Source organism: Pygoscelis adeliae, unplaced genomic scaffold, assembly GCF_000699105.1.
Source record: "Pygoscelis adeliae isolate BGI_AS28 unplaced genomic scaffold, ASM69910v1 Scaffold26, whole genome shotgun sequence".
NCBI classification, from domain to species: domain Eukaryota; kingdom Metazoa; phylum Chordata; class Aves; order Sphenisciformes; family Spheniscidae; genus Pygoscelis; species Pygoscelis adeliae.
In genome coordinates, this window is record NW_008825104.1 from 2,383,257 (window position 1) to 2,407,123 (window position 23,867).

The 23,867-nt window shown below is 36.5% G+C and overlaps 1 protein-coding gene across 1 annotated transcript in view; it reads left to right on the forward strand.

The window, feature by feature from the left end:
- The window catches only part of TNPO1 (transportin 1), a 116,812-nt gene that overhangs the window by 84,588 nt on the left and 8,357 nt on the right, over window positions 1–23,867 (forward strand). The window contains exons 8-22 of the mRNA XM_009327301.1: window positions 2,933–3,051; window positions 5,580–5,640; window positions 6,292–6,460; window positions 9,125–9,277; window positions 10,448–10,673; window positions 13,379–13,550; window positions 15,039–15,125; window positions 15,905–16,012; window positions 16,215–16,373; window positions 16,467–16,554; window positions 17,635–17,733; window positions 17,945–18,040; window positions 20,903–20,978; window positions 21,775–21,874; window positions 23,302–23,376. Coding sequence (XP_009325576.1) covers window positions 2,933–3,051; window positions 5,580–5,640; window positions 6,292–6,460; window positions 9,125–9,277; window positions 10,448–10,673; window positions 13,379–13,550; window positions 15,039–15,125; window positions 15,905–16,012; window positions 16,215–16,373; window positions 16,467–16,554; window positions 17,635–17,733; window positions 17,945–18,040; window positions 20,903–20,978; window positions 21,775–21,874; window positions 23,302–23,376 — 1,788 coding nt within the window. The remainder of the gene's footprint in view (window positions 1–2,932; window positions 3,052–5,579; window positions 5,641–6,291; window positions 6,461–9,124; window positions 9,278–10,447; window positions 10,674–13,378; window positions 13,551–15,038; window positions 15,126–15,904; window positions 16,013–16,214; window positions 16,374–16,466; window positions 16,555–17,634; window positions 17,734–17,944; window positions 18,041–20,902; window positions 20,979–21,774; window positions 21,875–23,301; window positions 23,377–23,867) is intronic.

The following is a 23,867-nucleotide window of genomic DNA, read 5'->3' on the forward strand; positions in this document are numbered from 1 at the left end:
TTATTAGATTGCACTTGTATGCTCACAGAGCATATTTATCCAAACACATGACTCGTAAGATCTTTCTCAGTAGAAATACATATAGATATAAAAATATATACTGACTTCTGCATCCTTTTGCTTTCTTCAGATAAAGACATGTCTGTTACTGCTCAAAGGATGCGTTCTTCTTAACACTTTGTGTATCCCACTGTTCTTTTCTTGCTGGTTTGACTTAACAAGACTAACACAACATTGTTTATGTTACAGAGTACACAAAACTGTACTGAATAATCTTCCTATGCTATTTTGTAGTTTATTGCAATGAAGCAACTAAAGTCAGTAGAACTTCATAGCTTATCATTAAAAGTACTTATTACAATTTGGCATGATAATATTAAAAAAAAAAAGCCTTCAAATGCCCTTCCCACATTTTGCTCTATTACTGGGATCACTGTTCTTGCTATGATTTCCAAGCTGTGTATATGGCTATCTTACACCACTGAGTGTAAGTAGCCTTTTCGATCTACTGCTATCTAACTTCATGGAGCATATAGTATAATACTTATAATAGATACTTAAAGAGGAAATGACAGTGTGAGTGGCATCTTCAAACAGATTACTTTTTGTCATTCTGGTTTTGTCTTCCTGACAAATAAGAAATCCACAACAAAATAGTGGATTTTCAAGCCCTCTGGGGAAAAATGCCAAATCTCTTTAACTTAAGGTGCGTTAAGGAAGCCTTGCTTAAAATGAGTAGGATATTTTTCAACTTTTCCAAGCTGCAATCTGTTGACAGCTCAGAATAGAGCAGTCTTTATGTTACTGTGAGTTCTTAATCACAATAGTGAACCTTTAGGAAAAGCTTGTTATTTAGTGCAATTTTGTAGGAAGGGGTGTGTTCGTGGCAAGTCTTGCATCCCTGAAACACATAAGGGTAATAAAAGTCCCCCCATTCTATTTAATTTTGAGAATAAAATGGTATTCTGAAGCAACTGAAGAAGGATTTCTTTTGCTCTAAATCCATGTGTGAGGAAAGGTAGCTGCATGGACTTCCATGAGGTTTTCTAAAATGAGTGGAAGGACCAGTTGTTCCAGAAATAAGGGCTGACATGGAAGAATGCAGAAATTACTATTTTGGAAGTTGCAAGACTCTTTCCTAAATTGTTTTGGCAGTTGTGTATAAGAAACTGATGTAGCAGTAGTCTACTTAGGCTTTTTGTTTATGCAGGTATTGATTATTTTTGGTTGAAGGAGGATTAAATCATAGAATCATAGAATAGAATCATAGAATCACTAAGGTTGGAAGAGACCTCTAAGATCGAGTCCAACCATCAACCCAACACCACCATGCCCACTAAACCATGTCCCTAAGCGCCACATCTACACGTCTCTTAAATCCCCCCAGGGATGGTGACTCAACCACTTCCCTGGGCAGCCTCTTCCAATGTTTAACCACTCTTTCAGTAAAGAAATTTTTCCTCCCATCCAATCTAAACCTCCCCTGGCGCAACTTGAGGCCATTTCCTCTCGTCCTATCGCCAGTTACTTGGGAGAAGAGACCAACACCCACCTCGCTACAGCCTCCTTTCAGGTAGTTGTAGAGAGCGATGAGGTCTCCCCTCAGCCTCCTTTTCTCCAGGCTAAACAACCCCAGTTCCCTCAGCTGCTCCTCATAAGACTTGTTCTCCAGACCCTTCACCAGCTTCGTTGCCCTTCTCTGGACACGCTCCAACATCTCAACGTCCTTCTTGTAGTGAGGGGCCCAAAACTGAACGCAGTATTCGAGGTGCGGCCTCACCAGTGCCGAGTACAGGGGCACGAACACTTCCCTGCTCCTGCTGGCCACACTATTTCTGATACAGTCCAGGATGCCGTTGGCCTTCCTGGCCGCCTGGGCACACTGCTGGCTCATGTTCAGTCGGCTGTCAACCAGCACCCCCAGGTACTTTTCCGACAGGCAGCTTTCCAGCCACTCTTCCCCAAGCCTGTAGCGCTGCATGGGGTTGTTGTGGCCGAAGTGCAGGACCCGGCACTTGGCCTTTTTGAACCTCATACAGTTGGCCTCGGCCCATCGATCCAGCCTGTCCAGGTCCCTCTGCAGAGCCTTCCTACCCTCGAGCAGATCAACACTGCCACCCAACTTGGTGTCATCTGCAAACTTACTGAGGGTGCACTCGATCCCCTCGTCCAGATCATTGATAAAGATATTGAACAAGACCGGCCCCAAAACTGAGCCCTGGGGAACACCGCTCGTGACCGGCCGCCAACTGGATTGAACTCCATTCACCACAACTCTCTGGGCCCGGCCGTCCAGCCAGTTTTTTACCCAGTGCAGAGTATACCTGTCTAAGCCGTGAGCTGATATTAATATATTCGGCCGTGACCCGAATATTAATAGCAAGCTTAAAGATTTGATACTGAATCTCTGAATGAGCATTCATGCTAGAAAAATGTGAGACTTTTTTTTTTTTTTTTCCCTTCCTGTTATGGGTTCTACTTACCTACATCCTGTCAGGTAATCAAGATTTGGAAGGGAAGCTTTTTTATGGTACTGGAAATACAAAGTATTTCCATCTTCTTAAGGGTATAGTTGTACCTTTTTATTCAAAAGTGCAAAGGAGGAGTAAAAAACTAAAAATAAAAATCTATTCACAGGGAACTGCTGTTTATTATCTTGGGTCTCTGCACTTTCTTGGTAATAATGTTCTTACTTAAGCAATGAAGAAATTTAGAATCTGAATCATCTAGCATTAAGAAAGAATTCTCTTAGCTTATTCTCACTATAGCCTTAAGTAGTCTCTTATGTCTGTTTCTTCCCCTCACCCCAAAGAAACAAAATTGCTATGGTAGCATAGTCTGGTTTTACGAACACACTTTACAATGTTGGTAGTTTCTTCTGGACACTTAAAACTTCTATCTTATACAAGAAATTTATTTTTATATTGTGTAGTACATGCTTCAGAGGACCCAGGACCAAGATGAAAATGTGGCTTTGGAGGCTTGTGAGTTTTGGCTGACCTTGGCTGAACAGCCAATTTGTAAAGATGTATTATGTCGGCATCTTACTAAGTAAGTATTAAGAATTACAACTCCTATTTATTTTGAAATAGTCATCTTTAAATCAGTTGACTTGTTCCTGGTTACTCTTATAGAGACTGTACCTAGCTTGCAGTATGCTTAGAATTTTCCTGTAGCTAGTTCTTGTGCATAGTAAAAATGGCTGTAGCACAGAGTTCATTGAAAAGACTGCTGAGGGTTTCAGACCCAACGAGCTCCAGAAGCAACCTAAACCATGTCACTGTGGTGCTTTACCTCAAGCTTAACAGGCTCTTAAGCTTCAGATGATTGCAAAGATGTACTAACATGCACTTAATCTCAAAATCTCCACATGGCATTACCTGTAATATCTGGTGTACCAACAATATGTTGTCTTGACTACTGCTGATGTAGGCATCTCCGTGCAATGCTTCTATGTGCATAGTCACGCAAAGGGTTCCCCGTTTTCTAAAGAGCATAACAAAATGGCATGACATCACTTGGATTTAGGAATCAATTTTATATCAATTGCTATTGCAATTTTAACTTGAAGAAAGCATGTAAAATGTGTTCCTTCATACTTCTGCAGCCTGGTAGTAGTTTAAGTTTCAAAAACTACTTTTTGTAAGTTTCAAAAAGTTATCCTATGCCTCAAAATGTAGATCTTTGATTGAATAGGAATGACTGTCCATGTTTGAGACTTAAACATCTGCATTTCTGCAACAGTGCTTGTAACTTTTTTCCAGACTAATCTGAAGTCTTTTGCAATAGGAAATGAATTCTTCAGTGTTCCCAGTAAATGGATACTCTTTGTTTTTATACATGTGTGGAAGGTTTTTGAAATTACTAGGGCAGTTCTCTCAAGATCTTGAGTGGAAGAACAGCATCACAGACAGAAGAGATGCGTTCTTCTCAGCAAAAATAAGCAGTATAGCTTTGAAGCAATTAAAAATCAGCAAAATTCCAGTTTTCGTAAGCAATTAGAAAGGAGAGAATTGAGATTAAAACACCTACTGTAGCAGTGGAGGAATAGGAGTTAAAAACAGGAGAACCAATGTTATGAGAAATAATTTCTAAGTTTTAAAACGGTTTTACTTAATTCCTACTCCTGTAGCTCAAAAGGTAGAAGAGTGATAGCACAATTTGTGAGTCTACCCACCCCCTTCCCAACACACATCATGTTTATATTGAGAGTAACAGTAGTTATTAACTGCTAGCTAAGAACTGTTTAGACTGAGAATAAGAGTAATTTTTAACTACTAGTTAATAACAACTAGTATTAAACCTCTTTTGGCTGACATGGACATGGACACTGCAACAGCATCATGCTCAATTTTTTTAATTTTTTTTTAAAAGTTTTTAAATTTCTAGAAAAACAAGTAAATAAGAGTAACGTTACATTTCTCTCATGATCTTTCAATGTCATATTTGTTGAAAGCAACTTATTTGTTGGTGAGTCCTGTTTGACTAGGGAGCTATGTAAGTCTGTCAATACTTCATGATAATTTTTTTTTTTTTAATATTGAATTAAAAGTAGGACAAGATCTTCTAAAAACCTGTTCATGTGGTATCAACAGCTTGTTCCATTTTGCTCCTGTAGGCTTTCTTATAAAATACATATCTCCTGCATACTTCATGAAGTATGCTGCAGAAATGCCGATGAATTGGTGTTAATGTGAATACTTATTATTCCTTCATTGAAAGTTCAGAAGGTGATGTGCCATTGCAATGCGTGAATGTTATTGCTGGCCTGGTACCTTCAAAAACAATACTCCTCAGCTGCAGAATATAGAGAGATTGAGTCTGTCACTGGTGCTGGGTCAGTCCATGGTGATTTCATTATTAGCTTGATTTGACTTATAATACACACTTTTATGGAATTTTTTTTTTTTTTGTGGAGAATGTGTTTTTTATGTGAAGTATTTGATTTTTTTCCCATAGTACTTTTTTTAACTATACATTTCTACAGTTGGAGTCCCATAAAGAGTTTAATAACAAAGTGAAACCCTAATACAGATTAGTCAAGATCTGTGCAATGTTGGAGACATCTTATTGAAGTAATAACAAAAGGATAGGAGGACTTAATGTAGTTAGGCTTCTATCTTTAAGAGTAGTGAGGTAGAGTCTTCAGCCACAAACAAATAAAGTGACAACTACTATTGATGAGAGCCAACTTTTGGTACTTGTTTATCATGCATATTGTGGGAGTTTGAATTCTTACTGAAAACCTTTAGGCTTAATTTCTGAAAGGTGCTTCAGAATAAATTCATCATATGGAAGCATATCTGTTTTTTGAAGTTTAAAACTCAGTTATGCCATCTGGCTACCCTCTAGTTAAAAGTTTGTAATTTGAAATTAACACTTTTTTAGATTACAAAGTATTGATGAACCTTATGAAATGGAGCTTGGTTTAGGTACGAGCTTTTGTTACCAGAGTAAGGGTTTTTTTTTATTTTGGGTTGGGGGAGTGAGGTTTACAACCAAAATTATGGTCCAGGTAGCTGAAAACTGGCTTGCTTTTTTTATGTGTTATTTTGATATGTATCAATATTTCTTTGTAGGCTGATACCTGTGCTGGTAAATGGTATGAAATATTCAGAGATCGATATTATTCTGTTGAAGGTGAGCATCAATTTCTTTTACTCTGTAAGAATACCTGGTTAGCTTCTGACCTGTAAATCAGAATGATTCAGATCAGAATGGGCAGATCTGGTCTACCATCTGTTCACTGGAGAATTAGCTTACTGGGCAAGGTGTGCTGTTCCAAATACTAAATGCGACTGCTGCCATGTTTGTTGGAAAATAATCAGTGGGCTTTCCTGTCCCTGTCCCCTCCCACCCAACTTAGGGAGAGCTGGGGTATTATTACACATGAACTACTGCAACAATGCAGCCTAAAAAAATGTTCAGAATTAGTTCTAATGCCTTCTAAATTGAATACATGGCTTTTTCCATCACTACATTTTAGAATATGTCTGTGTACCAGAATTTCTCTATCACTTCTTCTTTCTATTTCATTCCCATCAAGAGTAATTTCTTAACAAGAAGGATACTTTGTGTGGGAGCTTACCTCTCTTGCTTCTATCTTCCTGTCATTTTTCTGGTAAATGCGGCAGCAGAATGCAGGAACAATGGCATTTTTAGTTAGCTGGACAGCACAAGTGGGATGTGAATCTTCTATATGCTTGTAAAATCTTGAACTAAAGCTACATTCTTAACTTCCTTGAGCAATATAGTTGGACTAGTTTATCTGATAAAACATTTTGATGACAGGGGGATGTTGAAGAAGACGAAGCTATTCCAGATAGCGAACAGGACATAAGACCTCGTTTTCATCGTTCACGGACGGTGGCTCAGCAACATGAAGAAGATGGTATTGAAGATGATGACGATGATGATGATGAACTTGATGATGATGATACTATTTCTGACTGGAATTTAAGTATGTCAAAGTAATGTGTAAAATGTTTTAAAATAGAGCTACTTACATAATACAAGAACCACAGTAAAAAGAGGACTTTTATGTATAGGAATACTGAGTTTTTGCTTTTGAATACAAATAGACCTATCTGCTGACATAATTGGTGGATGGGGTGGAGGGAGAGTCTTTCAGATGACACTTTGACTAGGTAACTGTATTGGCAAAAGCTAGCCAAGTTTATTTCTTATTTCAAATGTGGCAGATCAAGCTACAAATGTTTACTGGGTGCAGTTCAACAGAACTTTTGGACTTAGAATTTTATTCTACAAGATAATAAAAATCATGTATCACCTGTTTAACTTCAGTTTAAAAAAAAAAAAGCTCTTACACATTGATAGCTGGAGGAAGCTTAATAATGCTTTTTTTTACTTCAGTCTTCCCTCTTGTTCTGGTTTCAGCTGGGATAGAGTTAATTTTCTCCCCAGTAGCTGGTATAGTGCCATGGTTTGGATTTAGTACGAGAATAATGTTGATCACACACTGATGTTTTAGTTGTTGCTAAGTAGTGCTTACTCTAGTCAAGGACTTTTCAGCTTCCCATGCCCTGCCAGCGAGAAGCTGGGAGGGGGCACAGCCAGGACAGCTGACCCAAACTGGCCAAAGGGATATTCCATACCATGTGACGTCATGCTCAGTATATAAACTGGGGGGAGTTGGCCGGGGGCCAGTGACCGCTGCTCGAGAACTGGCTGAGCATCGGTTGGCAGGCGGTGAGCAATTGCATTGTACATCACTTATTTTGTGTATTCTTTTATCATCATTATTTTCCCTTCCTTTTCTGTCCTATTAAACTGTCTTTATCTCAACCCATTAATTTTACTTTTTTTTCCCTGATTCTCTCCCCCATCCCACTGCGGGGGGAGGAGTGAGTGAACAGCTGTGTGGTGTTTAGCTGCCTGCCAGGTTAAACCACCACACCTCTAAAATTGGTTTGTGTGTTTCATTTGTTTTTTGGTTTTTTTTTTTCTTTTTCCGTGTAAACATGCTACTACTGATGGCCATTACCTGTGGTTCTTTTCTATCTGAGGAATTTGCTTCTGACCAGAATATAGTACCTTAGTTATGAAGAGAGGAGATAGCTGTGAGGAAACTACAGTTCTGATGGCCTATGTATGGGTCATAGGACCTTTAGGCCAAATAGGCCATGTGGTAAGGAAAGAAAACTCCACAAAGTGATTTTTAAGCTCAGTGATAGAAAATAGCTAGTGAAATTCTGACAAGTCTGACTTAAATATACTCTGCAAGTAGCCTCATTGTGGAATAATGTTTTGAGATTTAGACATAGCCACATAATTTTTTTTTTTTCTTCTAAGGCCTGAGTTTTCACAACAGGTGAATGTACCTTGAAGCTTAAGGTTAAAAAAATTTGAGACTTATCTGAATTTTGTAAATTATTTTAGAAGAAGATATGAGTGCAAATATGCTTGTTTCTGCAAAGCCTCTTTTTAAAAAAAAAATACAGTTTTAGATCCATAATGTTGTTCTTGTCACTGCTGTGTGCAGAGATTGCGGAATTAAATACATATTTTCTGAAAAAAGTAGCTGAAATGAGAGAGGGTGCCCTGTGGTGCACAGTTTTGATTAAGATGGTGAGGAAGCTAAAGTTGTCCAGGAATGGTGGCCTGAAAAAGAAGGAGCAGAACAGTTAAGAAATCTGTATTGACATAATGTCATCTGGACTTGAGAGAATTTGGATTATCTGAAAATCAGAATTGTGTGCCCTATTTCTTATCCAGTGTTCTATATTTGACTTCCAATTTGAACAGAGAGGAAGCATCAGCGCAGCCTGACAGTTAGCAGCATTGATTACTAATGAGACCAGTTGGATCCTTTATGACAGATTAAGAAGAAACTGATATCATAATAAGCAAAAAGTGCAGTATAAATTCTGTAATATGAGCATTCTTTATAAAACCACCGTAGCATTATTTTTTCTAGACATGACAACACCACAGCAGAAAAACAGAGTAAGGATTTCTGAATCATGTTTTGCAGTTGTTCGATTTTTCTTTTATGAGCTTTTGTTTGCTAAAGATATGGGATTAAAACTTTCAAACATATTTTGAGGTGTTCCTCTTTATATTGGTGCATCACAGAATAGGAGTAAGGTATAAAAGCTCAGAGCAGAGGCCAGTAAATTCCTTTCAGTCTCTAGAGTTGGATGATTTTGCCTTTTTTTGCTGAGACATGCATCATGTTTAAGCATTTTCTTTTGAATCAAATGCTAATATTTTTAGGCCATTTCTCCTTTCTCCTTAGTTCCTCCAATATGTTATATGCGTGTCACAGACCTTCCCTCTCTTCCTTAGTGTTATGCCATCCTGAAATCATGTAGTGTATATAATGCTGCAATACAATGGCGTGGTTCCTGTCAGTGAGTGTTTTAATATCCCTAGTGTGTAAGTCCTTTTAGTGGCTATTTAAGTGCTGCAAAACTGGCTTTGTAAGAGCTGTGGCTTTGCACCAGAGCACGGTGGATCACTCTGTATTGTAATGAAATGGAAGTATCTTTCCTCGTAATGTCCTGAGACTCCACTGGCGGGTCAAAGTTAGAATGAGGATTATATTGCCTAACTACAACTACTTGTATAATAAGCAGGGATTAACACTGTTAATTCCCTTCAGGGAAATGTTCTGCTGCTGCTCTAGATGTCCTAGCCAATGTATTTCGTGATGAACTTCTGCCACACATCTTGCCTCTTTTGAAGGAATTGCTTTTCCATCCCGAATGGGTAGTTAAAGAATCTGGTATCCTTGTTCTTGGAGCAATTGCTGAAGGTAAGGCAACAGTGCATATCAGGTTGCTGAATTTTTGATTGGTTCTAAAGCAGCTCTGTGATTCCTTCCAGGTGAATTTAGTTATGCAAACAAGTGTCTGTCTTTAGCTAGTTTGGTTTTGGTGATTAATCTCTACATCTACTAATTGGTGACTGCAGTTATTTAATTTTTCATTTTCAAATCTATGCATGTTTGGGAGGCTAAGTAACTTAGATAATTTCTTTTATTTCTCCCTTTCTTAACTCTGCAGCATATATTTATTGGTCTCTCATGAGATACTACCTTGATTTCATAGAAAAGGAATATTTAATAAATTTGAGCCTTACATTTCATTTAAGTGTTTTCAGAAATGGAGAAGACCATTTGTGTGACTTCAGTGCCCTGAGCTGCTTTTTGTGGATGGTTCTCCAACTTAAATATGATAACTTCCATTCCTTTGTACTTACTCACAGGCTTGCTTGGCTTTCTGCCTGCTTTTCCAGCATCTCTGTCCCTTTTGCAAGCTGAAGGAATACATTTGGGTCCATGCCTGGATTATCTTTTTCTTCCCACAGTGCCTAGTGAACATACTTTTTTCTTTGTTACTAGAAAACTTTTTTGTTGGTTTCGATTTCAAGTCAAGCAAGGTGAAAGTTAGTACTTCTGTTATTACTGCCCTTGCTGACTTGAAATGTGTAGTTTTTATTGCTGGTCGGTATTTGTATGATATTAGGAGAAAACAAGAAGAAATTTAAGTTTCTTAAGGAATCCTTTTTAATGATGTGAGGATTCATTGTCAAGACCGAGTCTTTCTCTACCTGTTGTCTAGGTTACTCTGAGTAGACTGATGTAGGACCTCCAAGCTTTATAAACTCATATTAAAAACTCATGTATGTATAAACATACATGTACTTGCCGTACTCCATTTAATAAAGCAGAATTTCTGGAGATTGGGGAAGCACTGAAGTAGAAATGTAGTTGAAATGAATGTAAATTTAATTGGCGATTTTAATTATTGTTTATGTAAGGTTTCTTTTTAGGACTTAACATAAATTAGGTAGACTTGCTTTGAATACTGTTAAAATGTATTCCTATGTGATAGAGAATGAAAATATGTCCCTTCTAGGAAATAGAAAACAATAGAACCTTTTGTTAATGCTGGTACTGCAAGAGCTGTATTTTTCCTTCTAGGCTGCATGCAGGGTATGATTCCATATCTTCCTGAGCTGATCCCTCACCTTATTCAGTGCCTCTCCGACAAAAAGGCTCTTGTGCGCTCCATTACATGCTGGACTCTTAGTCGCTATGCACACTGGGTAGTTAGTCAACCCCCAGACACATACTTGAAGCCATTAATGACTGAGTTGCTAAAGCGTATCCTGGATAGCAACAAGAGAGTACAAGAAGCTGCCTGCAGGTAAGCTAAAGCTTAATCAAAAAGCGCTATCCGGGACACTGCTTTTTCATGGGAAACTATTTGAATGACTTTATCAATGAATGCATGACTCCATTTATAGCTCTTAATGTATTTCTTCCTCTTTGAAATTGAAGTAGATGCAGCTTCTTCTGGAGTAGTCACAAATTACTCCAAGTTGTAATAACATGAAAAAAGTTAATTTGTATTTCTCTTGTCCAGTTTGTTTTCAGAGTATATGAATCACCGAACTAAATGATTTCTTGTAGTAAAAGAAATTGTTTGTGACACTTGTTTATTTTCAATATATGATGTTTCATTGACCAGAAATCTGGCTTTTTTTAATATGCATATGAATAAGGTCAATACTGATTGCAACGGAAAACTGTCCTATCATTGGCTTACTGATGGTGTTTATATTTAGTTCAGGATTACCAAAACATTTGACTTATGATTATTTCAAGGGATATTCTCTTTCTCTTGAAGGAGGATCCTGGGAGATAAGATTCCCTTCTCATGCTTATCTGCTGATATTTAAAAAAAAAAAAAAACACTAATGGCTCCATTAATGGACACACCATTAATGGAATGGGAATGGGAGCACCTCTTGTGCAGGAAGCTCATCAAATAAAGCTTTTACATATCAGTTTGTGTGGGGCAGGAGTGTACACAGCAGACTGCCAAGAAGGTTTCTTCATAAATCAGAGTTAGATCTGCATGTGATTGTATGCTTAACACTTGAAACAGGCAAATTTTTTATTATTATCATTATTATTATTATCATCATTATTATACCCCACCCTCAAATATCAGCAGTGCCTAAGGACAAGGCTGAGGTCAGAGTTCTTGTGCTCAGCTTTGCACAAAAGGAGTAGATGTATCCTTGCCTGGGAACAGATACAGTGAACATAATGAAAGGTAGTTAGTAAGATTTGAGTATTAAACACTGTTTCCTTTTTGTCTCTAAACCTTTTCATACATTGGGCTAGCAAATTTGTTGGGCTTTAACATCTGCTCCATTCTATCTTTTCATAGTGATAATCTTCTGTTCCTTCCTGAATGAGCAGGAACATGGTGATACAAGAGTACTTCCTTCACACATTTTCAGATCCAAGGAATCAGATTATGTACAGATTCTATTAAAAAAACCAAACCGAAACAAAACAAAAAACAACAACAAACAACAATTCCACACTTCTGTTCATACTTTCCTTGTCCAAAACATGGTTGAAATGTGCACGTAGTTGAACACAGCTGTGTTGCAGTTGTTAAATACCCTTATGTAGTGCTTATGAAGGAAGTGCAATGGGCAGTGGAAACTGTTAAAGTAATAAGAAAGAGATAAAATGGAAATATTAAAAATAACAATACACCTGATTATTTTATTATTTGAAGCTCAATATCAGATTTATAGTGTGTTTTGAAATGCTTTCTTTAGAGCAGAAATTCATTAAAATTACTGTTGCAGCTTAAAAATAAACTGTCTGGTAAAATCCACTTTAAGGAAAATGTAGAACTGTTACAAGTCAAAATATACTTACTAGCTTTCTAAATTGCAAGGAAATGCAATGATCCTTCTTGGAGAGGAGCAAAAAGCTGCATCCCTACAGTGAATAGTTGCACAGATCATTAATGGCTACCAAATTGAAAATTGGTCATAGGATACTGTGTTTTCATCACTAACTTCTGTATCATGGCAGATGTCTAACTTTCATTTCTGTACTATTGAGAAATTGCTTCTTTAGTTGGTGACACCCAAAAAGATATTTTACTGAAACATGTTTTCCTGCTCACATCTTATGCCTTTCTGAAATAATACTTCTTAATAATAAAATAAATAAAATAAGAATGCTAGCCGCTTAGTGTTCACAGTTGCATTGTGTTAAGAAAAAGGCATTTCTGTATTTGGTAGCACGCTAATAGAGGGGATAGTTCACCTCATGCGGTGATGCATGCATTTTTAGTGCAGGGACAGGCTAATAATAATCTTGTTGACACAAGGTAGGCCAGTAAATCTTCAATAGCTCATCATTTTTTCCTTTCCTTAATGTTTCTCTGAAGTAGCATGTCAGAGTGTGTGTGTGTGTGTGTTTGTTTTGGGTGGTTTTGGTTTTTTAGCACTGTTGTTCAAACACTTGACAGACAACCTGAAAAGTTTTTGTGATGCCACGATGTGCTTTGACCAAGGCTGGCTAAAATTGTTCATCCCCTGTCTTTGCTTTTAGTTTTCCATGTGTTTCTGTATCTGTTTTTCTAGGTAGTGAACAGATGTTGGCTGATGTTGGCATAGTAGTGGCACAACAACACTAGGGCTTCTAGGTGCAGCTACAGCATATATTCAAGATAGTGGGCCATTTTTAACTTAAGTAAACAAGTTTTTGTTATGGTTCCTACTATTTCAGTTGGTATATTGTAACTTGTGTACAGTAATGCTTTTCTCAGTGGGGGCTTCCTGCATATACATAATGGGGTTTATGGCAATATTTTTAAATTTCGTTCATCACAATGTAGGAGCTGAATCCTTACATGTTCAATCAAAATAGATCGAGGTTATCTCAGTAATACCATTTTGAAAACATATCTTGGATGAATTTGAGGACTATATACAGTTTTATGTTTAAACAGAAATGGGTATTGTGGGGCATTTTTGAGGTCATTCTGTTTTGTTTTTTCCAAGATACTAACTGACCTGTTTTTTTCTCCCCCAGTGCCTTTGCTACTCTAGAAGAGGAGGCTTGTACAGAGCTTGTTCCTTATCTTGCATATATACTTGACACTTTGGTCTTCGCATTTAGTAAATACCAGCATAAAAACCTGCTCATTCTTTATGATGCTATAGGAACTCTGGCAGATTCTGTAGGACATCATCTAAATAAACCAGTGAGTATACCTTATGTTCTGCAGAAGCACTCATCATGATTGAAAAACTGGTTCAGTGTTTTTTGTAGTGTGCTTTACATGTTATAAACCAGAAATGCTGATATTTCTATGTAGGTTTCGATAATACTAAATATTTACAGGTAAAATACATAGACTGCATGTAATTGGCCACTACACAAATATTTGTCATTTTGAATAAACAATTGTGTGTGTGGTGGCTTGTGAAATGTGCTTCTCATCGTGATTTTTTTTTCTCGTGCTCAGAATTTTTCAGCTCAGAGGAGATACATATATCGATATGCAATGGTACTTTAGAGAAATTGGTGGAATGTGTGTTTTAATTTCTAGTGACCACACTTTTTTGTAACCACTTTCAGTATAGCTAAGCTGCTCTCTGTGCCTCTTTCCAATGTACTGGAGCACATCATCACTAGAAATTGCTTTATCAGAGAGTGAGACAGGCATTCGTTTTATATATAAAAACAGAATCCTTTGGACAAAGCACAGATAACACACAGGCAAACAGTGGGTTTTGGGTGGTTTTTTAGTGTACGTATATTAATTAATAGAATATGCGTACATCTCACGTGTGCATCTTCTTATGATAGTTATTGAAATTTGTTTTATTTCTCAATAGTGCTTCACATGACATAGACACACTAGAATAAAACAATTTGAGTTGTGTCCATGGCATTTTACTTGCCATCTGAGACCCCACACCACCAAAGGACCTCTTTTTCAGTATCTCTCTGGCCCTGGCCACCTTGACATTTGACAGCACCAGGAGGAAACTAAATAGGAGCTCCTGCTGATGGTGGGACTTTCTTCAATCACTTAGAATTTTGTATCTTTGGACACAGCATTAGCTGGCAGCATCTGTTGGCTCTTAAGATACCTCCTGCGAGCAACAGTGCTATAGGGATGCCTTGCTCAATGTCCTTGTGACTGTGGCTGTCCAGTAGCAGGGAGGATGCAACAGCTGTATACAGAATGGGTAAGAGCGTCCTTCTGGAGGGATAGGAAACTACTTTCTTCCTGGATGGTTAGTTGCTTGAGGAAGAAGTTTCAGGAACTTGGGGGGATAGGGTTGTAGCATCAGGGCGATGGGAAATGGTTGAGAAAAGCAGGTGGCAGATGCACAGCCAGATTGCATTGCTAGTAAAATCATAGGCCCTGAGGCAATCATATAGAATTGTTACAACCCAGGCGGCTATTAAAAGTTGCTAGACTGAAACCAAACCTGGAGGAAAAGATTCACTCTGCAAAGGTACTTATGTGCTTCAGCAGAAAATCTGAAGACACAGATTTTAAATTCTAATATTAAACTACTTCTATGTATTGCAACAATTATTGAATTATGGTATGTCAGAGATTTTTTGCTGGAAAACTAGAATATATATTGATTCTTAATACATCCATTTTCTAGCTTTGAAATAAAATACTATGCAGTGAAGTGTTTCAGCAGCTGATGCATTTTCATCCTAACAGGAATATATTCAGATGCTAATGCCTCCATTAATCCAGAAGTGGAACATGTTGAAGGATGAAGATAAAGATCTCTTCCCTTTATTAGAGGTAGATGTTAAAATTTGAATATTTTTATCAACTTTTTTTAGGAATTACACTTTCTACTAAAGATGCTCCTACTAGGAAGTATGACTATAAAAGCTGACAGTGTTAGGTATTTCCCATTACGGAGAAAATATTCTGACTGTAGTAAGAAAATTTTGTGACTGAGGAAATGTCATTAGATTTAGCAGAAATCTTTTAGATTTTTCTTCTGCCATTCTGGAGTGTTTTCTTTGATGGGATTCTTTTAGGAAAAAAAATGTAATGTTCCATCCCCCTTTTATTCTTGTCTTCTCTCTCCTTGCTCTCCCTTCATCCCTCCTTTAAACCTATTGTCAAACAAGCTGACGGTATGAACCAGACCATGTAGTCTATTCTCTGTACTTTCCCAGTGTGAAGCAGGAAAACACCTCTGGAAAAATTAGTTTCATAACTCTTAGGTAATGTTAGGGCTTGTACATGGTCAAGATACTGAAGCTTAGTGTAAGTGCTGGCTGAATTATCGTAACTGGTTTCGTATGCGCTTTCTTGGCTACCTCTAAGAAGGTGCTGCTGCTGAGAAATTTTCTCAACTGGTATACGTAGGAGGGAGTAACAACTTGCTAATAATTGCCTTGGCTCAGCTAATCAGTACTGCTTTTCTAGGTTGTGTTTACTTAATCAGTTACGTGTGGGTATACTTAAAATGCTAATATCTTTTAATTTACCTCTCCCAAGTAAAAGGCACTTCAGGGATGTGAGGAAAGGTAGTGACTGTTTTCTCTCTTTTTTTTGTTTAATTCCAGTGCCTGTCGTCAGTTGCTACTGCCTTGCAATCTGGCTTTCTTCCATACTGTGAACCTGTGTACCAGCGTTGTGTAAATCTGGTGCAGAAGACCCTTGCACAAGCCATGGTATTTTTCTATTGCTATTCCAATGTTTTCAGAATATCTCCTTAAACCAATATATTAACTATGTAAAGTTATGGGTTGGCAGGGAGCTTTGTAGTATAACCATTGAATACCTAAATAAAGCTGCAGTTCTGAAACTTTTTTTTATGCATACCCCTGAGAAAATCTAATACTCATTTTGAAAATGTGTACTTATTTGTTGCAGTTGCATAATGCTCAGCCAGACCAATATGAGGCTCCAGATAAAGATTTCATGATTGTGGCTCTTGATTTACTCAGTGGTTTAGCTGAAGGACTTGGAGGCAACATTGAACAGCTGGTGGCTCGCAGCAATATCCTGACACTAATGTACCAATGCATGCAGGTGAGATGAGTAACCTGTTTGATCCAAGGATTTTCTTTCTTAAGACAATCAGAAACACTTCTAGAATTGTCATTTTTTTCTTCCTTTCTTTAGGATAAAATGCCTGAGGTACGGCAGAGTTCTTTTGCATTGTTAGGTGATCTGACAAAGGCGTGTTTTCAGCATGTTAAGCCTTGCATCGGTAGGTTTCTTTTACATATTAAACAATTAACTTGATTTACAAACTGATAAGAGGCTGGTTTAGCCATTGTTAAGCTCCCTATTCTGTGGGTTGCCTTTTCATGGTGTTGTAAGTTTTCATTTTCCTTTATCAGCAAGGGTCTGTAGTCTTTTCTCCTTCGAATTCTGTGTTTGAAAGACATGTTCTTATTTTTGTAGACAGTGCAAAAATTCATTTTTGTTCTTGATTTTTATAATGTAACAAGCTACCTGTTATGCTGGAATACAGCAAAACAGGTGTACTTTGACTTCAATTAGAATAGTTGCTTGCTTTGATAAATTCTTGAATTTATAGCTTTTTACGTTCTACTAGAATCCATCGTTACATAAAATTATATATATATAAAAACTTAGAAAACTTGGCTAGAGAGTAGGTTTTGTTTTGTTTTTTTGCTTTATTTTTAATTTTAGTAGGGAAGTAGCATCAGTTATACACTTCCCTGATATTTGCTGTCTCTTCCCACAGATACTTTTGAGATACACTTAACTTGCCAAATGAATGCTTGGATAGGCTTGGAATTTAAAATTTATTTGGCAGATGTTATAATCTATCTTTGTGACTAATGTTTTCTTAAAATTTAATCAAGGACATGATTGTCTTCTAGGCTTCACAGTTTTTTCAAGCATAGCTGAATACATAGCTATCCAGGTGATTTGAGGGTTATTTGACTATGTTATAAAACTACAAGTACTTGTAGCTGTGTTTTTTTTCTTCTTCCCTCTTCCCCTCTCTCCCCCCGCCCCAGCAAGGGAAGGGGAGAAAAAAGGTTTCTAGAGTTAGATAAAGCTAAAGCCTATTAGAAACATTTTAAAATCATAATTTGAAAAGATTTGCATTGATCTGTTTTGGTTCTAAAATCCTGGTTAATCTGATATATACCAGAAATAGAGCTCTTGTTCATTCATGTGTAACACTTTCCAAGCGTTTAAATAGGCTTACATGATTTATTTTAAAAACTTCTTTTTTCCCCCCATGATCTTACAGTAGTGGGATAGGATGGTTGTATTGTGTGATGAGATTTTAAAATGTTGTTCTTTCTAGCTGATTTCATGCCCATTTTGGGAACCAACCTAAACCCCGAATTCATTTCTGTCTGTAACAATGCCACCTGGGCAATTGGAGAAATCTCCATCCAGATGGGTAAGATTTATTTTTTTCTTCGAATCTTTGCACATTTAGCATGGTTTGTGTGGGTTTGGGGGGTTCTTTTAGTGATAATTTCATGTTAAAATTTAAATTAAATTTGAGATTCTTGTCCTTGTTAGTAAGTTCAATGTACCGGATCTTTTTAGATTATGTATATTAATGGTCATTTTCTTCTGAACCTTTTTTTTTTTTTTGGCTGTTTCAGGTATAGAGATGCAGCCTTATATTCCAATGGTGTTGCACCAGCTTGTAGAAATAATTAACAGACCCAACACACCAAAGACGTTGTTAGAGAACACAGGTACCCAAAAAATGAACCATACATGGTGAAGGGAATTAGACATTTTTTTTATAATGATTTAAAAAATTGCATAGGGGAACCACGCCAGAACTGGTTTTATTGCTATGGATTTGGCTTTTATAAGCAAAAGCAACTCTGTTTTGCAGAAGCTCTTACAAGTCTCAGTCTTGCAGCAAACCATCTATCATATATCTAGATTCTTAAAGTTATTGCTTTCTCACTTTTATAACATTTATTATATGTATTTATCTGTTTAATTAAGTATTCTTCCAGTTTTATTTATGTATTGAATATGACAAATGTATGCAGTAACACTTAAAGACTTAGCTGACACTGATTTTAATATATGCATGTCCTTACACGTGTACTGTATATATATGTCTCGTGTTTGAAACAAATGTAATTTGCATATATAAAACAAATAATGAACTCTTTGAATTTACAAAAAATGCACTCTTTTTTTAAGATAAACTTGTAATATCATGCACAAAAATCTAGATCTGTGATGGCAGTTTTATCACAACATAACTGAAATTATGTATAACTTCTATTACCTGGTCACTTAATAACAAATTTCTGAAAAGAATTCTAATAATGGCATGCATGTTTTATGTTCTGGCCCACAGCTTTGCCTTCCAAATTGGGAGCAATCCCCAAATGCCTTGCTGAATCAGAATTTCTGAGGCTTGTTTCTTTTGCATTTATAGAGGGCACGTTCTGGTATGAAGAGCACCTTCCATACTTCAGCAAAACTTTATTAATAATTTTACAGGCTTCTGGTTTACTATTTTACTAATTGAGATTTTTTTTTTCTGTTTGAAAACTGTCTTGTAAGAAAATGACAGTTTAGTCATTATACCTCACATGATTGAAAATTATGCAAATTCAGTGCTACAGTTACATTTTTTGAGCTAAGCAAGAGATAAATTGGAGAGAGATTTTCAATGCATGTTTTTCCTCCGGTATTCTCTAAACTTAAAAGCTGCACTTTCTCTGCTCCCCTCCCCCCATTTAGTATGGAAGGTGAACTTGAAGGAAAAATTATCTAGTTGTCTGGCATATTACAGGTACTACTTTTTGAAAGATAATTTTGGAGCAAATACCTACTTGTTGTGAAATATACCATGGAATAGTATAGAAAAATAAATTTTCCTTCCCCCTGCCCCTCCCCTGACCCCCTTCCTCTGCACTGATGGATGTGTAATACCTGTAATTGAGAGGCATCCAGTACTTAAATGTTTGCTTCCATCATTGTTAGAGAATTTCTGGAAGCATTCAAACACTGACTTTTTTTTTTTTTTTTAATTCTCTTAATAGTTACTTTAAATGTGGATGCATAACTGCAAATAAATGTTGAGTGTGGTGTACTTATTATAAGTTTGTTGTGGGATATTGTGCTGCATGCCACTAGTATGTGCAAGAACATTACTGTTTTCTGCTTTAGCTTGCTATGTAATGAGCTATGAAAACTCTTCTCCTATGGAAACATGAGACCACCTTAAGTAAAAGTAATTGTATAGAAAATAATCGTACACGCCAAAAAGTTGGCCTTTGACAGAGATTACTATTCCTTGTACAGACTGTAGCTGTGAGAACTTAACAGATGAAACTTAGAAGTGTATTTTCATTTTAAAGTAGCACTTCAAATGCAGTTTTGTAAGTTAGATGATGTGCTAAAAATTTTAGACACTGCATATTGAAATTGAGTAACGTCAGGGCAAAACAGTACGTTACCAGTGAGCTGCAGCTTTCATGGAATGAGTACGTTTCAAACTGCTAGTATATCCTACACCAAACTTTTATTGGAGAAAGCATCATCTGCTTTATTGCATGTTTCATGAAACTGTTCACAAATGCCTGTTAATTAGAGTGTTGCATAGTATGTCCCTTGAACATAGGTTTCCTTTCTCTGCTTCATATAAATCTGCTGGATTTTAGTATTATTCATGTATTTTGCTTCAAGTAATCCTGATACATTATTCCCCACCCTCTCCTTTTTCTAAAGATTAATCTTTTGTGAGTTGAGCAAACACCATTAAAACACATTTGCACGATGATATTTTCTTCAGTCTGTCCCTTGGAACAAAGAACCGAACTACCTAATCATCTGATTAAGCAATTTTGCTTTTCATGTGTCCTTATGCCTTGGTATCAGAAGTCAGATTCTTACATGACTGCTATGAGGAAGCCTTTTTTGAACAGGAGAAACATTGGGATTAAAGAATTAATCTGCAGTCACTTTAAATTAAATTGTCTATGAGATTATGAAGAAAACAAATATTTGGTGCTCTTTGAGAAGTGTTTCATCTATTTAGCATTTTTAGATAGGTCACAATATTTTCCATGTAAAAGTATTTATAAATTTATTTTTACTGATAGAGTACATCTATTGAAATCTTGAATTCTCAATATTGGAAAAAATAAAATGTTTAGAATACTTGATACTAAAACTGAAAATGGTTAATTCCTTTTTATCAAGAGTATCCATAATAGTACATTTGAATAAAAACTTCTAAATATATGGTAGGTAAATTTACTGTAGGAGATTACTCTGAAGAGGGCAGAATGACTGCTTATATCAGAAAGCCTTTGGATTTTAAATTGTGTTTTTGGTGTTCTCTCATTTACTTCTTTAATTTTTCTTTTACCCTGGAGAGTATACCATATATGTTGCTGCCTCTTATTTAGGGGGTGGTAATAAACAGCACTGGTGAAATCTTATGTTTATTATCATACACAGATTCTGTTGGTTTCTGTTTCTGAGTTATTTGTTGTTTTTTCTTTATTTTTTCTCCTCCCCCCTCATTTGCTCATGTCTTGGTTGGCGTTTGGTGGTGTATAACCGTGATTGCGTTACCTTAGCAATAACAATTGGTCGTCTTGGTTACGTTTGTCCTCAAGAGGTGGCCCCCATGCTACAGCAGTTTATAAGACCCTGGTGTGTATTATTCAATCTTTTTTTTTTAATTCATTTTTCTTCACTCTCTTTCTTTCTTTCTTCTCTCTATCTCACTTTTAGATATATTTTCAGTTGGTTACAAAATCTCAATCCTTAATCATTGCCAACCATGTGACTAATCTTGTCCTATCAGGTTTGTGAGTTTTTAGTAGCACCGTCATGTATTCTTTATGTTGTGGCTAACAACTAATTTATGCATGGGATAAGATTGTCACATGCTTGCTGTGTTAAAGCTTGACTATGAAAGAGCATTTTAAAATCCACCAGAATGATAATACAATGCATGCAAATACTGTAAAATTTAAACCGTGCATTACTTTACTTAAAATTCAGTCTGAGGCTTGAATTGCTGTAAGGAATATATGTTTATAGATTCGTTATGTATAAAATAGCTTGCTTGCTGCTGTAAAAGTTAAATAACTGTTCTGTAAGTGGTATCTGACATAATTCATACTGTGATAGTATTATATGTTCCGTTTCGAATTATGATAGTTTCTATAAATATTTCAGATCCATGTTTCTTTTGTATTTAATGGAATACAGGTCACACTTTCTAACTCTGTATAGTGCAACCGGAGAACAATATTCTGGAGATGATGCCTAATGGGAATATGCTAGTAAAGACTGTGTGCAACAGTGTTTTTCTAAGTGTTAAAAGTAGTGTTTCAGATCATCTTATCAGTGTGACTTATTCCATCAAATACTGTCATCTAGTTCTGACTTGATTGAAGAAAAAGTAATAGAGTTAGCTAAGTTTTGCTCTCCAACTTGCTAGGTGCACCTCTCTGCGAAACATAAGAGACAATGAGGAAAAGGATTCAGCGTTCCGCGGGATATGTACCATGATCTCGGTCAACCCCAGTGGAGTAGTCCAAGTAAGATACATGAATAGATCTTAACTTTTTTTCTTTACTCGTGTGAAATTTAGTGAAAGCTGTATATGGAGTATGAAAAAGTTCAGCTTGATGTGATTTGCTGCAGTACATGATGTAGCTTTATTCTGAGGTCAAGGAGGCCAAAATGTTTATATTGCAAATTATACATCTCACAATGCTTCAGTAATTACCACCTAGCAAAGGAAACGAGAAGAGTATTGTTAAATTCAGTTTTTGTCTTTTACTTACAAAGAATATGTGAACAATGAACTTTGATTAAAATAACTGTATTTTGATACTTCTGTCAGGTTGTGTTCAGGTTCTGTATGAAAATATAAGGCAAAAGTTGACATACTTAAACCTATTTTCCACATGTACCCTAGGCTTTTAAAACCGGAAACAGAACAAAAACAGTAACCACCCCTTCAGTCTTAAAACTTGGGTGGGGAAGATTCTGTTTCAACTTTGGATACATTGCTTAAATAGTCAATGTGACAAGGAATATGCATCCCTCTAAAATAAATGGTACATCTGAAGAATAGAATATGACTTGCTGTTTAGTCGCCACACCTCCAAAGTAAAGCTGTACCAATGTAATATTTTCTAAGAGGAAAATGAAGGTGATTTTCCCTTTTCTCTGCCTGGAATTCTTCTTCCTGAAACACAAGAATTGAGCCTTTACCATGTTTTGAAATTTTCAGTTCGTTTCACTTATGCCTTATTCTGTACTTAGCATTTCCCTCTTCTGCTGTCCATTTGTTCTTTCACATAGCTTAAGGATAATTAGGGACTGTTTTCACTATCCCATTTCTCCTTGTCTGTAGTTGTTATCCTCAGTTCCTACCAAAAAACATGTGCGTTATCAACGCAATTAAGACTGGTCTTTTAATGGTGTAGTAGGAGGTAATGCAGATGAACTAAGTATAGGGATTTTGGGGTAGCTTTAGTTTTGAACCTGTATGATAAACATTCTGTGTGTCCCAGAAAAAACTTCTGGCTCTGCTTAAAGAAATACAACAGCTTTTTTCCCCAACTGGAAATGCGTGAGAGAGAGAGTGTTGCGACTGTGGTCTTGAGTTTGTTGCTTGTTATTAAGGTGATTGGTTCTTGAACTTGGTAAGTGTACTAAAATAATTAACGTTAGACAAGTGTGGTGTGGGAGGGGAGAGTTGTTGGGTTTTTTAACTGTGGTTTTATTTAATCAAAAACCTGATTAAACAAAGCTATTCCTACACTTAGCTATTTCTATTTCTGAACACATAGGCTACAATAACTTACTGTTACTGTCTGAATTAACTGGAAAATAAATACATAAAAACAAAAGCAGTTGTGAATTAGGATCAAAGACTCTGAATAGTTCATAGAGTGAACATCAATCTATGAACTATCAACCTGTTTCTAACCTATGTGATTGTTCAATCTTGTAGGACTTTATTTTTTTTTGTGATGCTGTTGCATCGTGGATTAGCCCAAAAGATGATCTCCGAGACATGTTCTGTAAGGTAATGTTTCTAATATAACAGTATATCCTAACAGGGGTTGTTTTGGATCCTCTGGTTTTTTCTTGCTTTCTATTTCCACTGTTAGCACTTACTGTATTTGTGGTCATGGAGGCTTCTTTGCAAGGTCATAAATTTTCAGACAAAACAGCATAAAAATCCTGCCTTTTTTTTTAACCTGTATTTTTTTATATGCATTTGGGTTATTCCAAACATTTTAACAGTATTGAAAAGTTCACCTGAGACCTTATTTGGAAGGTATAATCATCCTCAGAGAGCTTTTCATAATGTCCAGCCTACTGTGTTTTGCCTGCATTTTGAAGAACAGGGTTTTTTATACCATATTTAAGATTTTTTTTTTCTAGAAAATGAGATTTGTATGGTTCAAGACTTTTTTGCCACAAAGATGCCTACTTTATTTGGAGAAATATCTAGAAAATTGCAAATGAAAAATATTCCACAGTATCCTGTTCTGTTTCTCTTACTCCTGCTGA